The 16,177-nt window shown below is 47.3% G+C and overlaps 1 protein-coding gene across 1 annotated transcript; it reads right to left on the bottom strand.

Annotated features, from left to right (window-relative positions):
* Positions 1 to 1,238: 1,238 nt before the first annotated feature.
* On the bottom strand, positions 1,239 to 2,494 carry LOC125942359 (uncharacterized protein K02A2.6-like). The gene is made up of 2 exons (XM_049660518.1): positions 2,342 to 2,494; positions 1,239 to 2,191 (listed from the first exon to the last, which is right to left on the bottom strand). The coding sequence occupies exons 1-2, from the start codon at positions 2,492 to 2,494 to the stop codon at positions 1,367 to 1,369; spliced, it is 978 nt and encodes a 325-aa protein (XP_049516475.1). The 3' UTR covers positions 1,239 to 1,366.
* Positions 2,495 to 16,177: the final 13,683 nt, after the last annotated feature.

Raw genomic sequence — 16,177 nt, 5'->3', positions numbered from 1 at the left:
TAATAGTCGGGCCACATTTTCCAACGCACGCTACACATGTAATGCTGCCCGGATCGGCAGTGCAGCGCTACAGGCGTGTCCCTTCGCACGCGCTGCCCACGGGAAGCGCTTCTCATCAACACCACCGTTTCACAAGCGCCTTCTCGTGGTCATCGAGTCTCTCTTCATGTCGGTCTACTTACGCCACAGCACACCTGCTTACTTAATCAGCTCATGTTTACTACAATTCATATTGCTACCAAAGCCGCTCACCTTACTTCGTATGACATTGTTGTGTTGCTATCGCATTCATTGCTTCGCCCTTAGGGCGAAACTGTGACATTTTTTTTTTCCTTCATTTTTTTCAGTGTGCACGCAGTCGGCACATACGCTATCTACAAATTGAAGAAATGCGCATGTTGGTAAATTACGGCCTCCGAGATTTAAGTGCGAAAGCTTAGGCGTAATGCCCGTTTTCGGAGGTTGGGTGGCTACAAGCGGCTTGCGAATTTATTACGCAGTTCGCGCGTTGCCGTTACGCACTGTGGGTGCTTTTTGACACTCGGGCATGAGTAATGGAGGTTCTGTGGATCGAGCGCACCTCGTTTTCGCCGTTTTAGCCACTTGGTTAGCGCGGGACCACGGAAAATTTATCAGTGGCTCGCGGAACCGCGAGCAGGGGCCTGCGGAACCCAAGGGTTCCGCGGAACCCACTTTGAGAACCCATGCGTGACTAGATAATGGTCGAGTGGGCCGAACGGCGCTCTCCCGCTGAGGCGCCGCGCGTGGAAAAATTGTGCGAGGGCGCTGCGAGCGAACTGGATTGGGGCGGAGACGCGCTCCGCGGCATATTCAACGTACTTTCGCTGTGGGCGCCGAGGCCGATTGCGCATAGTACGCTCTTAAAATAGTGCTTTATTTCAACTGCAAAATTATGTTTACACCATTTTGCCAGACATATATATTTGACGCATGGATTATACAACGCGACGTCTTCAATTTTGCTGTCGTTGTCAAGCGCGTCGTCTGCTAGCGAGCGCGCGTTCGCTACGCGGACGCTGGCGGACGCCCAGTTTTTCTCGCAGAACGTCTGTGCAGTACATTTTTTTAAATGTTTTAGTTGATTTGGTGCGCCCATGACTCTTGACGGCCGGTACAAAATGTAGTTTTTGTTGTGTTGCGTGGTTCGTGTGAAGGAGCAGACAAGTTTCCAGGGGCGAAGCGACGTTTATTGCCACATGTTCATCAGTGCGTGGCTGGTCGAGATAAGCCCACGCGCAGGTTGCGGCGCACGCCTTTTATTCGTTTTGCGCGCCTGCGCATTATGGACGGTGGCGATAGGCCTGACACCACATCCCTCCCCTTTTATATTGGCTAATTTACCAAGCTAAACTCCAGCTTGATATCTGTCCGGTGGTCGACGGTCTCTAGTCGGGTAGCGTCTTGCACCCGCCGTCTGGATCTCTTGCGAAGCGGCAGGACCACTGGTGGTAGGAGCGGAGGATGTCACTGGGTCGACGCTTGGTGGGAACGCCAGGAACTCGTACCCCTCTTGGTCAGATGCCTCGCGGTCCGGATCCGTGATCCGCGCGAGCAGCTGGTCCATGTGACGACGCCAGGTGAAACTGCCTCTGGGTGTGGTAGCACGAACTGTAAAAGACACAGGGCCGGACTGCCCCACAACAACACCAGGGACCCAGTTTGGTCTGCCCCGATAATTGCGAGCCATCACTTGGTCACCGACTGCTATGTCACGATCACGACGTGGGCGAGCCACGGATTGCTTGAACTGGTTATATGCAACCCTTCCTCCCACCGCTGGCTTGATAACATCGAGTCGATTTCGCAGCCGTCGTCCTAGTAACAAGTTTGCTGGTGACTCATTTGTTGTCGCATGGGGCGAGTTGCGATAGGTAAGCAAAAACTTGTGAAGCCTCAGTTGTAATGTGTCTGCTCCGCTAGATTTACGAAGAGCGTTTTTAAGTGTCTGAATAAAACGCTCTGCAAGCCCGTTTGAGCTGGGATGATACGGTGCTGTAAGCACGTGACGACAGCCCAATTCTTTTACAAAAAGCTTGAACTCTTCAGAAGTGAACTGCGGGCCGTTATCACTGACAATGGTTTCTGGGAAACCAAACCGTGCAAAGAGCTCTCTCAATCTCTCCACAGTAGCATCCGACGTAGTCGAGCGCATAACAAACACTTCCGGCCACTTGAAGTGCACGTCCACGACTACAAGAAACATTGCGTGCAGAAAGGGGCCAGCAAAATCTATATGTACGCGCTGCCACGGTGCTGTCGGCCAAGACCAAGGATGCAAGGGCGCTTTGCATGGCTCGCAACGTTGTTCTTGACAACTTACGCAGGCCTTGACACGATTCTCGAGGTCCGCCTCGATGGACGGCCACCACACGTAGCTGCGCGCCATTTGCTTGCTGCGCACGATGCCTGGGTGCCCTTCGTGGAGTTCGTCCAGCAGCAAGTTGCGCAACTTTGCCGGCACGATCACTCGCATATCCCAAACATGATGCAGCCTTGGTGAACTGTTAGCTCGTTGCGTCTGTCAAAAAAAAGGCTTCAAATCGTTTTCAGTCACAGACGCCGGCCACCCCACACTTATGAAATCTATCACTTTACAAAGCAAGGGGTCCCGAGCTGTTGTTCGAGCAATGTCCTGGCTTGAAACTGGCATTGATTGCAACCGCAATGAATAAAAAGTTTCCTCTCTTTCTTGTGTTTCGTCTTTCACAATTGATAGCGGCAGGCGCGAACAAAAATCGGCTTCAGCATTCTCGCTTGATTTCCTGAAGATAAGCGAATACCGGTAAGCGGACAATGTGACAGCCCATCGCTGCAAACGCGCTGCTGCGATAGTCGGAATGCCGGTTGTTGGGCCCAAGATTGTTTGAAGCAGTTTATGGTCGGTGACTAATGTGAACGAACTACCGTAAACGTAGAAACTTCTTAACACCAAATATTATTGCAAGGGCTTCTTTCTCGAGCTGGCTGTATTTCTTTTCGGCATCGGTCAAGGTACGCGATGCGAAAGCGATTGGCTTCGTGCTGCCATCATCCAAAACATGAGAAAGAACAGCGCCTAAACCATAGTGCGATGCGTCGCATGATAGCTGCAATGGTTTGCACGGGTCGTAGTGCGCCAAAGTCGGTGGAGAGGCTAGCAAGCTCTTTATCTTGGTGAACGCTTCCTGGCAACGCTCATCCCAGCACCACGGGGCGTTTTTACGTAGCAACCTGAAAAATGGTTGCGCCACCGTTGCTAGGTTAGGAAGGAACTTGCCGTAGAAATTGACGACTCCCAGGAACGACTGCAGCTGCTGCCTGTCTTTAGGGGCTGGAGCCTTGAGGAGTGCGTCAACCTTCTCCGTCGTTGCCGAGATGCCTTGTGCGCTGATTCTGTGTCCGAGGTAGCGAAGGTCCTGTTGGAAAAACGAACACTTCTCTTTCTTGACACGAACGCCTCTTTCAAGAAGTCGTTTTAACACAGCCTCCAGATTGATGAAATGCTCTTCATCATTTTTACCAGTCACCAGAATGTCGTCTAGGTAGCAGCAAACCCCGTGTAAGCCCTTCAGCATGGTGTCAATTATTCTTTGGAAAATCCCGGGAGCGGACGAAATTCCAAACGCAAGTCGATTAACAGCAAACAATCCTTTCTGCGTATTCAGCGTGAGGTATTGTTTTGACGATTCTGACATCACCACTTGCTGATAGGCCCGGTTGAGATCAATCTTCGAGAAGTGCTTACCTCCCGACAAGGCTGTGAACAGGTCGTCTACTTTCGGTAATGGGTAGCGGTCGACATCAAGGCACGGGTTAACGGTCGTCTTGTAGTCGCCGCAAATCCATATGCTACCATCTTGCTTGATTACGGGTACCGCAGGCGTAGCGTATTCCGACGTCATAACCGGCGATATAATTCCCAGCTGTTCCATTTTAGCCAATTCAGCGTCAAAAGCTTTTTGCAACGCGAACGGAACGTTCCTGGCTTTTAGGAATCTCGGCTTCATTCAGGTTTAAGGGGGGACGTGGCTTTGAAAATCAACTTCCTGATTTCTTCATGGATTTTGATGAAAATTGGCACAAATGTTTAGAATGTCTCCCTGATACTTCCATAAAAGTTTCAGAGTGATACCTTGAGAACATTTTATTGAGCAGAATTTTTCTCTCTTGAACTTTCTGGAGGGCCTGGGGAGCTTAAAAAACATGATGGAAGGCTCGTTGAGTATTGACTGCGTAGCTCAATGCGTGCTGAAGGTCGTGACAGTCTTACTTTTTTTTTTCGCAACACAAATTTTTTACATAGTCATTTTTCAAGTTACCTTCGCACCAAGCACACTTTTGGGGTGAACGAATAGCCACGCCATAAATTTATAAAATGTCAAGATAAAAATGCGAGACTGTCTCGACCTGCACTGTAGTCCAAGGAACGTGACAAAAAAAAAAAACAAAAAAACAGAATCAAAATAGGCTAAACGGTAACGAAGAAATCAGCTCCAGAAACTGAGCAGAAAAGCGAAAAAACAGTTTTGAGAAAACGGCTCTCAAAGTTGCACCTTCTCTTCAGTTCTCTAAAACGCACCAAAGTTGTAATCTTTGATGTGTTTTGTGACGTGGGGCTTCTGGGACATGTGGCCTCTGGTCTGCTGAGCCTTCGTTATGCCTTTTTCATGTTTGTATGGCATTCTTTACTGCTGCTCTACAAAGAGCATGGTGCCTAGGTTTCAAACCAAGTGAGGTGCAGAACTATGTGGGCATAAATATACAGTAGTTCTAGCGTTGTAAACAACATCTGCAGACTGCCTCATTGATAGCAGCCTATAGTCCAGTTAGTGAGGCATTGTTTTCTTTTGGTAGAATCGACCATGTTACTGAATGAAGGCTCTCAGCAGCCTTCTGAATCATCTTCCATTGACAATGGCTATGGAGGTTAGGAGAGCCACTGATAGATAGGTAGGTAGCAATGCAGCTGCTAGGTGCTTTCCAGCCTGTAGTTTTGTATCATGCCTCACTTCTGCAGCCAGGTGTCTGTGCCAGCCCAAGTGGCCTAGTGAACAGAGCTCATGATGAGGTTCTCTTTAATTGAAAAAGGGTGGTATGATAGGTATTATTACTAGATATCGTGGCATTACGATAGCAGAGTCGGCGTGCGATATGCTAAGTCGCGGGTCCGCGGAATAGACGCTCGACGAGCTTAGTCGCGCTGTCCGAGGTGCCGATGCGCGAAATGCCTGGTCGCGGGTCCAAACGCTCGGTAAGCTCAATCGCGCAGTCCGAGGTGCCGACGCGCGAAATGCCTAGCCGCGGGTACGAGGAATAGACGCTCGAGGTGTCGACACTCCATGAGCGATGTGCCGACACGCGAAATGCCTAGCCGCGGGCTCGAGGAGTCGACGCTCGAGGTGCCGACGCGCGAAGTGCCTAGTCGCGGGTCCGAGGAGTCGACACTCGTTGAGCGATGTGCCGACGCGCGAAATGCGTAGCCGCGGGCTCGAGGAGTCGACGCTCGATTTGCTTAGTCGCGCAGTCGGAGGCGCCAACGCACGAAATGCTTAGGCAAGGATCCGAGAAGTCCGCGCGCGATGTGCTTCATCGCCGATTCGGAGACGCCTACGCGCGAGAGGCTTAGCCGCGTGTCCGAACATTCCGTGCCCGAAGCTCGGTCGCGAAGTCCGCGTCACCGATGCTCGGAATGCTTAGCCGCGGGTCTGCGACGTCCACAAAAAGCGGGATCGGCCACGCTACTGGAATGTCCGCGTAGCGCCCGCTTTAACACTCGTCGAGATTACGGAAACTGTCCGGAGCTCGCGAGGCCGCAACAAGCGAAGCAGACGACGCCATCACGGAGCGAGCACCGGACCAATGGCGAACCGCGCTGGAGTCACGTGGCGGGCGCGGCCAATCGGTGGCTCCGGCACGACCTTCAATCATTTGCTTTTTGTGTGTTTGTTTCTGTATGGAGGAGATAGCTGAAGCGGCAGATTTGAAGACGGAGAAATGCGCTTTCCAACGAGACCAAGATGGCGGCGCTCGGCTGCGCCGTTCCGGTACAGTGGCTAGAATGTAGTTCCGGAGATATCGTGGCTTGAAAAACGCCGTTCATTCGCAATTTCCGCGCAATTTTTCGGCACCTTGGCTGATACAACAATTTTTTTAGAGCACTTCTACTTGGTTTTCAGTGATGATATTTCGGAATCAGATAGAATAAGAGTTACAGAAAATGAAAATGTGACTCGTCTTTGAAAAGGGGTTGGTACTTCGCCAGCAATGCGTCTAGCCTCTTTTTTGCGCTGATATGAGTAGGAGTGTCTGACCTTGTAATGTTGTTCAGGGGCCGTATTCTGAAACGTTCGCCTCGGCGAAATTTCGCCTAGGCGAAATCAGCATGCGCGCTGATTGGCTGGTTGAGCAAATTGAATGACGTCGGGCTCAACCACCTAATCAGCTCATCCAATTTTGCTAAAACAGCCAATCGGCGCACGCCTGAAAGCGAAAAAAGAAATTTCGCCTAGGCGAACGTTTCAGAATACGGCCCCAGGTTCCAGATTTTCGCCCACTCCAGCCAGACGGCGTGGAGCCACTCCCGGCCTAGTAGAGGTGGTCCCTTGTGGTCTACGACGTAGAGTGGGAGAATTGCAGAATGGTCGCCGTTCTGAACGTTGACCGAAGAGGCTCCCTGGGGTCGTACCAGTGCTCCTGTGTAGGTACGAAGTTTAACTGTCGTAGGCTCCAGTACAGCCGAAGGAAAGAGCTGACGGAACTGCGTCTTTGACATGACGGAAACAGCCGCTCCCGTGTCTAGCTCCATGTTCACCAAGACGCCGTCGATGGTCATCTGCACGGTGACAGAGTCGCTCTGAGCTGCCGACACGCCGTTTAGACTGAGGGTCGAAGCGTTCCGCGACACAACCGTCAGCATCTTCACATTCTTTTTCGTCTGCTTTTTCTTAGAAAAAGTCTTACCACTGCTTCGGCAGGCTCTCTGGATATGCCCTTCTTTGTTGCAACTGAAACAAGTTGCGTCCAAGTGAGGGCATGCGTCACTCGTGTGTTTTGGCGAACCACAGCGAAAGCAGCTTTTGCATGTTTTCTGCGTCTCTGCTTGCACCTTGTGCACATCGCCGACTGCGGCGTCGGTGCTGCGTGCCTCAGCAGCACTCTTCTTAGCCGCTTCCATTGCCAGAGCCCGCTCCACCGCTTTCTGGAACGTAAGCTTGCTATCTTCCGTGAAAAGCACTCGCTGAATGTCTTCTCGTAGCAGGCCGCACACGAAGCGGTCCCGAAGGGACTCGTCAAGGGCGCTTCCAAACTCGCACGTTTGCGACAGTTTACGAAGCTCGGCAACATAACTAGATAAGGACTCGCCTTCTCGTTGACACCTTCGGTGAAACTTGGCCCGTTCTCCAATGACGGACGGCTTCGGGGACAGGTGGTCGCTCAAAACTTTCTTGAGGTCTTCGAAACTCTTCGTAGAAGGCAGTTCTGGAGCTGTTAATGACTTCAACAACCCGTAGGTCTTCGGACCGATAATGCTCAAAAAGGCGTGTACCTTGTCGCCGTCGGGTACTCGGTTTACAATCAGGAACGACGTAAGCCGCTCTTCGTACGAAGCCTAATCGCTGTCGGACTCGTCAAAGGGTTCCAGCTGGCCCAGTCGCCCAGCGAAGTGCGTCACTGCTGCCTCGGCCCCAGTCATGACGATAGTCACAGGCTCCGTAAACTGCAAAAAGACAGTCTTCTTCACCGAGTGAATTTCGGAAACACTTGCCTTCCAAACTGAAGAACGACGCCTTCAAATCCCATCCTCGTCGCCAGTTGTTGTGTTGCGTGGTTCATGTGAAGGAGCAGACAAGTTTCCAAGGGCGAAGCGACGTTTATTGCCACATGTTCATCAGTGCGTGGCTGGTCGAGATAAGCCCACGCGCAGGTTGCGGCGCACGCCTTTTATTCGTTTTGCGCGCCTGCGCATTAAGGACGGTGGCGATAGGCCAGACACCACAGTTTTAGGCAGGTGAACTGCTGTTCTACCAATGTCTTCTAAAAGTAACATGGTATCTCAGCAACATGAAGCTACGTAAGAAAATGTTATTGATATCGTGTCATTTTACGCGCGCTTCTTGTTGGTGGACATTAATCAGTGACAGTGATCGAAGAAAACAATATTAGAGTGGAATAAACCAGGTTTATTAAATGCGGCGCGAAGAATGACCAATATATTTCTAGGTAAATAAATCAAACTGTACATAGACATATACAGGGTGTCCCAGCTATCACGCAGCACGATTTTAAAAAAGAGAAACGGCGTTACGCGAACCAAACCTAGTGCGTATTGTTTCCAGTGCAGTGGAGTAGCCGCCAGTAATTTTTTCGTTGCTGAGATTTAATTAGCTAATTGTAATTAATTATCTAACTCGAGGTCTCCTTCCCACAGACTGGAAGATGGCAAAAGTTATACCTGTATTTAAAAATGGCAACAGAAACTCCTGTGAAAATTATCGTCCCATCTCCTTGACATGCATTTCCTGCAAATTGCTCAAATATATTATCACTTCACAGATTTACAGACACCTTGAGACTAACAAATTCTTTTTCCATAATCAGCATGGGTTTAGGAAGGGCCTCTCTTGCGAGACACAATTACTTGAATTTACAACAGATCTACACACTAACTTGAATTATAACTTACAAATTGATTGCTTCTTTCTTGATTTTTCGAAGGCTTTTGACCGTGTCGCACATTGTCGCCTAATATCAAAACTCTCCGCACTCAGATTGGACAGTCTTACCTTGTCATGGCTCCGTAACTTTTTGTCAAATCGTCAGCAGTTTACTATTGCAAATAACTACTCTTCCTCGATAACAGGCGTTATTCTGGTGTTCCACATGGTAGCGTCCTCGGTCCCTTGCTTTTCCTCATCTTTATTAATGACCTACCACACAATGTATCGTCCACTATAAGAATATTCGCCGACGACTGCATAATTTATCGCCCAATTAAAAGTTCCGACGATCATCTCATTCTTCAGCAGGACCTTGAACAAATTATTAGCTGGTGCAACAAATGGATAATGACTTTAAATACTTCAAAGTGCAAAGTAATGACGTTTACCTAGAAGCCGACAACCTCATCGTATCCATACCATATTAATAATTACCCTGTTGCAACGGCTAATCAATATAAGTATCTAGGAGTGATATTCACATCGAATCTCTCTTGGTCAGAACACATCACATCCATTTCAGCTAACGCCTCCCGATCGTTGGGATACCTGCTATGCAACTTAAGAAATGTCCCTTCCAATGTTCGCAAGCTAGCTTATGTAACTCTCGTTCGGTCTCAGATGGAGTACACGTCTCCCATTTGGTCCCCTCAATAAAAATACTTAATTGAACTGCTAGAACGGATTCAAAATAGGGCAAGCCATTTCATATCTTAAACGATTACAGCTACCAGTCCAGTGTAACTCAAATAAAACTTAAACTTTCATTAAAATCCCTGAACACTCGCCGAGACATTGCCCTGTTAATACTGTTTCACAAATTCATTCATTCCACTCGAGCACCGGCATGCTTGAAACGACCCTACTCCACGTCACACAGGCTTCATAATCATTTCAGCTGTGCCCGCATTCACGGTACTACTCAAGCATTTCAATACTCTGCCCTTCCTCATGCCGTCAGGTTTTGGAATTCTCTCCCGGATACCATCGCATGCCTGTCCAACCATGATTCATTCCGTGACGCCTTGATAGACTATATGTCTAATAAAATGTGAAATTTCATGATTGTCGCACCATGCATTCTTGTATTTACACTACATTCTTGCACCTTATTGTAGCGATGATACAGTTATGTCGCCGTGTTTACTGCTATATTACTATGTCGGGTTAGTACTCCGGTTGAGGATCCGGTTGTGTTATGTCAATTGCTTCTGTTTTATGTATGTCAAATATTCTATGTATTTTCTGTGTGCTTTCTATGTACTGCCCCCCTTACTCAATGCCTCAATTGAGGCCTGTAAGGTATTTTTAAATAAAATAAAATAAATAAATAAAGTGTGGAAAATTTTGCTGTCCTAATTGTCAAAAAATTGTCAAATTGTCAAAAAAAAAAAGCTGTCCTAATTGTCAGTGTCAATGAGAAAATTTTAGAGCAACATGAAAAACTCCCGCTACAGCTTTCTGTTGCTCAATACGTGCTACATAAATGTGTTTTTCCGAGCGTGAAAGGAGCCCGCGAATACACGCAGAATTGCCGCGCGACTGGCCGCTCGAGGCACTTTGCGTGTATTCGCGGCCAAATTGCTCTAAAATGAAGTTTAGTCTGCTCCAAGCTGCTCCAAGATGCAATTTTGTCTGCTCCAAACTGCTCCAAAACGCAATTTTACTTGCTCCAAAAATATCTTCAAGATGACTTTGGGCAGTCCCACCCCTGCGCATACTCGTCTTTTAATGGAACGGGAAATAAAGAAAATGTCTTCATGCGCTGGAAGACCGCACTGCTCAGCTCGAACCTGACATCACAACTCTGGGCCGTCCAGCAAGCCAAGGAAGCCGCTTCGAAACAAGGTCTTAGAACCGCGTCCTTGGCGGGTGCCCAGACCCACTAAAAAGACGCGGGACTCGAGTCTGATTGATTTGGAAATAAAGTTTACGTTCTCCTTCTTCATGCCCTTGAGTGAGCGGAGCTCGTGGTGAGCAAAACGATGATGATGAACGATCGTCTGCTAGACGGATTAAAAACGAAGTTCCTACATCTTCCCATGCCCACCAGATAGTGTTATTAAATTTCCAATGGGTAGAACAGCTGAACAGAGGATCTGACTTCGGATCTGCCTGGCAAATGGAGAGAACAGAAGCGGACCTTTCCATCACGTCCATTATGTAGTTCTCTTATTCTTGCCATCACCCAAACTTGCTGAGGATGTTGTCTGTTGCAGATAAGAACTAAATTTCCTTCCTTCAGCAAGTCAGTGCATTGTGCTTTGTTAACAGCAAAGTTTCTCAATTCATTTTTTTCTGCCAGCGATCCCAAAAGGTTTTCAGGTCTTCTCGTTTTTGCAACAGCTTATTCAGCTGGACTTTGCTGTTAGCATCCACCGATATTTCGTAAGGTGGTAGAGATGTAATTCGACCTACTAGAAAACTTGCTGGGCAAGGTCGATCAACAAAGTTGAAAGGACGTCTGAATTTAGCACAACCGCTAGTTCAGTTAAAAGTGTATTGATATCGGTATAACCCACAAGTCTTCTTCTGGGCATTTTTGCAAGCAGTTCTTCACAGAGTGCACTTGTCTCTCGTACAACCTTCCCCACCAAGGAGCACTTTGGCACAGAAACTTCCACTGAATTTTTGATGCTGCAAAAAACGAGATTATGTCTGGATTTCTAACAGTTTTGCAGAACTCCCCCAGTATTTTCGACGGCCCAAGTGGTAGCGCAAGTAAATAGTGCAATATAAGCACGTTGATGACCACTTTCCTTGACGTATAATGGTCCAGCAAAGTCAACTCGTGTCACCAAGAAAGGTTCTGTTTTTGTAAACCTCTCCTCTGGTAAAGGAGGTGTTTCTTACTGTAATGGCTTTGCTTGCATCCACTGACATACCAGGCATCGACTTATGGTTTTTTTACTTGTCTGACCTGTGGAATCCAAAATCGTTCAGGAATCTGAGTTGGGGTATCGCGGACGCCTATATATAGCTTGTTAGATAGCCTGCGTTGAAAAAATGAGTTTCTTTTCACAAAAGAATCGAATTCTGAATTGCATAGTTCTTGTCCTTGCTATGAGCATGACCTTGTACACAAATTAAATCTGTTCTTTTTGAAGAAAAGTTGTAGATGCTTAATCTGGCTCATCAAGGGAATAGGCTTATTTTTCGAAAGGCACGTCAGTTCCTTGCTGAAGCGTGTCCTTTGCTCGACAGGCCATCAGGTAGCATTCAGCCTCTTGAAGTTCTTCAGTGGAAAGCTCTTGCGATGACTTGTGCTCCCTTTTCAGCTTTTTCGTGTATCTTAATACCCAATTGAGCTGCGACTCCTAGCAGTTTAATATGAGAACTGAACCTCTCCGTGCCAGTTATTCTCTCCAAGGGTGGCTTTGAGCTGACAGCATGCATGAGTACATGTCGTGTTGACAAGTTCCGGTATTCCTATTTGCGTGTCTTGACAAAAGTCTTCTGGCCACTTTAAAGGATCGCTGATCCGTTTCGGTCCATGCCACCACAGCTCTGCCTGTTGTAATATGTCAGCTTAGAGTCCTCTCATCAGTAAGTCTACCACACTTTCTTTGCCTGGGCAGAAGCGCCAATAGGAAAAATCTGTTAGCTTGTGGATTTCGACCACCCGGTTTCTGACGAAGGTCTTCCATGTCGTCGGCTCTTTTCAAATCCAGCAGAGTGTAACTTGTGAGTCGGACCAAATTGTTACTTTATTGAAGGCTAGGTCGCAGTTCCTTGAAGGATAACGATACATGCGTGCTGCTAGCAAAGCAGACATATTAGCTGAAGTCGAACCAGTGTCATTGTTTTGATTGTGGCAACCCTTTTCTTTGTGAACAGAATTGTACTACAACCGTTGCCCGTACAATAAAGCATGGATGCGTAAGCAACTGCTCCGTATGCTCATTGGCTTGCGTCAGAAAAGATATGCAGAATCCTCTTGAAGATCGGACTTTCCATTCTGGCCCCCAAAAATCTGGGGATGTAGAAGTCTTGAAGTTGAGCTACTTCTCGACTCCACCTTACTTATGCATCCGCTTGATAGGATGGTAAAGTACCATCCCACTCGAGATTCGCTTTCCAAAGGTCTAGCAAAAATATCTTTGCTCTCACAAGAAAAAGAGACATGAGACCTAAGGGCCGGGTCATAAAATCTTGCCACAGCTTGCTGAGCGAAATGATTGGATCACTTCATACTGTGAAATAGAGTGCAAGATGCACGTGCACAGGATGAAAAAAGAAACTGTCATTGTCCGTATTCCAGGACAATCCAAGATTTTTTAGTGTTCCTGACAGTGCACAAAGTGCTTGTTCCTGTGACGTGATTGAATCTTTTAAACCTGGCAGTTACTTCGCAGGGTCATTGCCTTTCCACTTCCTTATGTTCATAGAAGCATCTCTTAATATGTTAATTATATCTTCATGCATCCTAATGGCATCTTCTGTTGTGTCAGCTCAAATCAGAAGGTTGTCTATGTACATGGATTTCTGAAGCAGCAGAGCTGTCGTTTTGTAGCTATCCTCGGCACTCTGAAAATGATGTTGCAACATGGCCATCAATAAAAATAGGCTTGAAGTGGCTCCAGATGGCACTCTGGTCATCCTCCAGATTTCTTGTTCCGGTAACGGTTCGTTTGTCCGAGGAGGCGTTGGGGTGAACCATAGGAATCATAGTGAATCTCCGTCTTCCTCATGCAGGCCGATTTGAAGGAGAGCCCTTTGCACACCTTGTATCGCTGGAAACGCAACATTAGTGTGGATATGTCTCGCTTTAGGCTCGGCCCGGATTCCAAATTTTTGTTCAATGACTTTGCTCCACATTCATGGGAGGATGCGTTTAAAACAATGTGAATCTTGGTTGTAGTCCGGTCTTCCTTGATCACCACTCGATGTGCATGTTGTCAAGTCTGAATTTGCTCGTGGAACTTGAATAAGAAACTTTTTCTGCTGATCCTTCTTCCAGATATACACAAATGGTTTTGTCGTACCTTTACAATAGGCTGTGGTCCTTGTTCAGCTTGCGTGTCAAAATGCCAAGGCATTTAGTGGCCACAGAGAAATTGTCTGCCAGGTCCACTGTTTACTTCCAAGGAAGTCAATCTTGGTAGCGACCGTCCTATTTAGTTATTATTTATCTCAAACTCTTGTAGCGTACGTTTGTTCGCTATCCATCATGCTTTCTTCATCAGCTCTGACACCTGGACTTTCCAGGTGCCAAAATCGCATGAGAGCCTCCGAAACAGTGTCCTCTTCTACGCATGTTCAGAGCACAATGGTGCTGGAACAGTGAACGGTGTTGCCTGAGAAAGGAAGTGGCCCTTTCACAGCCCATCCTAATTTAGTGTGCACAGCTTTTAGTTCCTTCCATTTCTTCCACACTGTTTTCACGTCAACAGTCACAAATTGCCAGTTATAGTCTGAACCTATAAGTATCACTATAGAATTTCCATTGTCTTCATCTAAAGTAAAAGCTGGTGTATTCAATCCAGTTTCTTTCATCTTCTTTTTATCTTCTTCATCTGGAATGGGTATCTGCCCACTACAGATGGCCTCCACTTCTAGAGCTTCGATTTCAGTAGGTTTATTCGTCCTTTCTGGGAAAACAATCATCTGGACTCTTCTTATTGTTTTACGAGTCTTATGTCCTCCGAAAACTCCTACAGTCATTGTTTCCTCTTGCAGAAACTGACAGCCGAGAGTGTGTAATGTATCTGTGGAAATAAAGCTGCGCTGACTTCTGCCGTCGAAAAGTATCCTGTAGTGCTTTAAAGATGCCATGCCTTCCGCTCTCACCGTCAAGGGTGACAATATAATAATGGGGCTCACTTGTTGAGAAAGAAGGTTAACTGCTGTTGCAGAAGCCTCATTCTCTTTATTCTTGAAGTCAGGGTTACATGTAGAAGTGACATGACATCGAGAACATTTGTCACATCTAAGTCTTCCTCTACAGTCCCTTGCCATGTGCCCTTGCTTCAGACATCGAAAACATCGTCCGGTCTTGGTGAGAATCTGTTTCTTGTATGTCAAACCAACTTCTTTGTTGTTGCAGACTTTGGCACTATGTTTAGATGATTTGCAAAACAGGCACAGGTCACGCTACTCCAACACACTTTGTAGAGCTACTGCTGATGTCGTTTCATGCATGTCGTGATGCTGAACAGACCGCGATGTCTCTATTTTGCTGGACGAATTCTGGAATTTTCGGAGACGCATATGCTGGCACAGCTTTCGGCACTGAAGTTAATGATCGAAGTACTCCAGAAGACTTTGTCACTCTTTCTCTGCTTCCATCATTCGGTGCGTGCTGTGAGTCAACTTCCACTTGAATCGTTGATACTGCGGTGGACGCTGTCGTCGGCTTGCAAAGCTCATGAAATTCAAGCACCGAGTCTGACGGTAAGACTCGCAAGAGAATTTCCCGTGACATGGAACAGTACTAAGTGGAGGGGCTCATGCCAAGAGCTTTGAGACTCCTTACATGTACCTGTACTTGGTCAGAGAGGTCTCGAAGTTGCAGTGATGTTCGAAGATGACGAGACCGGTCTAAGATCTAAAAGGCTTTGAAAGGGCTCTTGAACAATTATACTTTCATCTCCGAAGCGTTTCTTGAGAATATCTATGGCGTCCTGATAGCATCTTCAGTTGCCTGGAGACCAGATATGGCTGAAGTGGCTGCTCCCCTGAGTAGAGTGCTCAGGTAAGTAGTGCTGAGCTCTTTTGTATTGTGCACTGTCGTCGAAAACTGGGTCCAAAAACAGTGCTGTTGCTTTCGGTTACCATCGAATTTCACCACTTCCAACTACGGCATTCTAGACTTGACATTGACGGAAGCTTGGCTGCTCGTCTGGCACGAAGCTTGGCGATGTACGGCTGTTTTGAAGCTCGAAACGAAGTTTTGATGTCATTGTGAAAACTTTGTCTCCATATTTGCTCACGTCTATTGTCTCACTCTCAATTAGATTCTCAGGCGTCTCATTTAGAACGTTGTCATCTGTTTTTGTCATCTGCAGGTAGAGTGTGTCAATCCGGTCACGTAAAATGCTGACCTAGGATGTTGACAGCTCTTGCTGTTCTCGTAGAATGCCTTCCGCTTCTTTTAGGATGTCGTCCAGTTGTGAGCGTAGGCACTGCAGGGCGCTGTCGGAGCAGTCGTTCCACGAGTCAGTTGGCAGCTGGGAACTTTGCACAGGTATCGCAGCACAATACTGTGAATGAGTGAGGTTGACGTCGTTCAGAAGATCCTGGGGGGGTTTCAGCTCCATGTGGTGGACCTCAAGGTCTGCCGGCTACTACACTGTTTTGATTAAAAAGTGATGGCACGTCTGAAACACATACTCTTCTCTTAATTAAACAGCGAATAGAAAAAAAATGGCTTCGTGCCCTCGAGCTAGCAGAGCTTGTGAGGAGCAAAACGATGATGATGAACGATCGTCTGCTATAAACATCTGTAGTCGTGTGAATCA

This window comes from Dermacentor silvarum, chromosome 1 (genome assembly GCF_013339745.2).
Source record: "Dermacentor silvarum isolate Dsil-2018 chromosome 1, BIME_Dsil_1.4, whole genome shotgun sequence".
NCBI classification, from domain to species: domain Eukaryota; kingdom Metazoa; phylum Arthropoda; class Arachnida; order Ixodida; family Ixodidae; genus Dermacentor; species Dermacentor silvarum.
The sequence above is the reverse complement of the archived record's forward strand: the minus strand, read 5'-3'. Positions and strand labels throughout refer to the sequence as shown.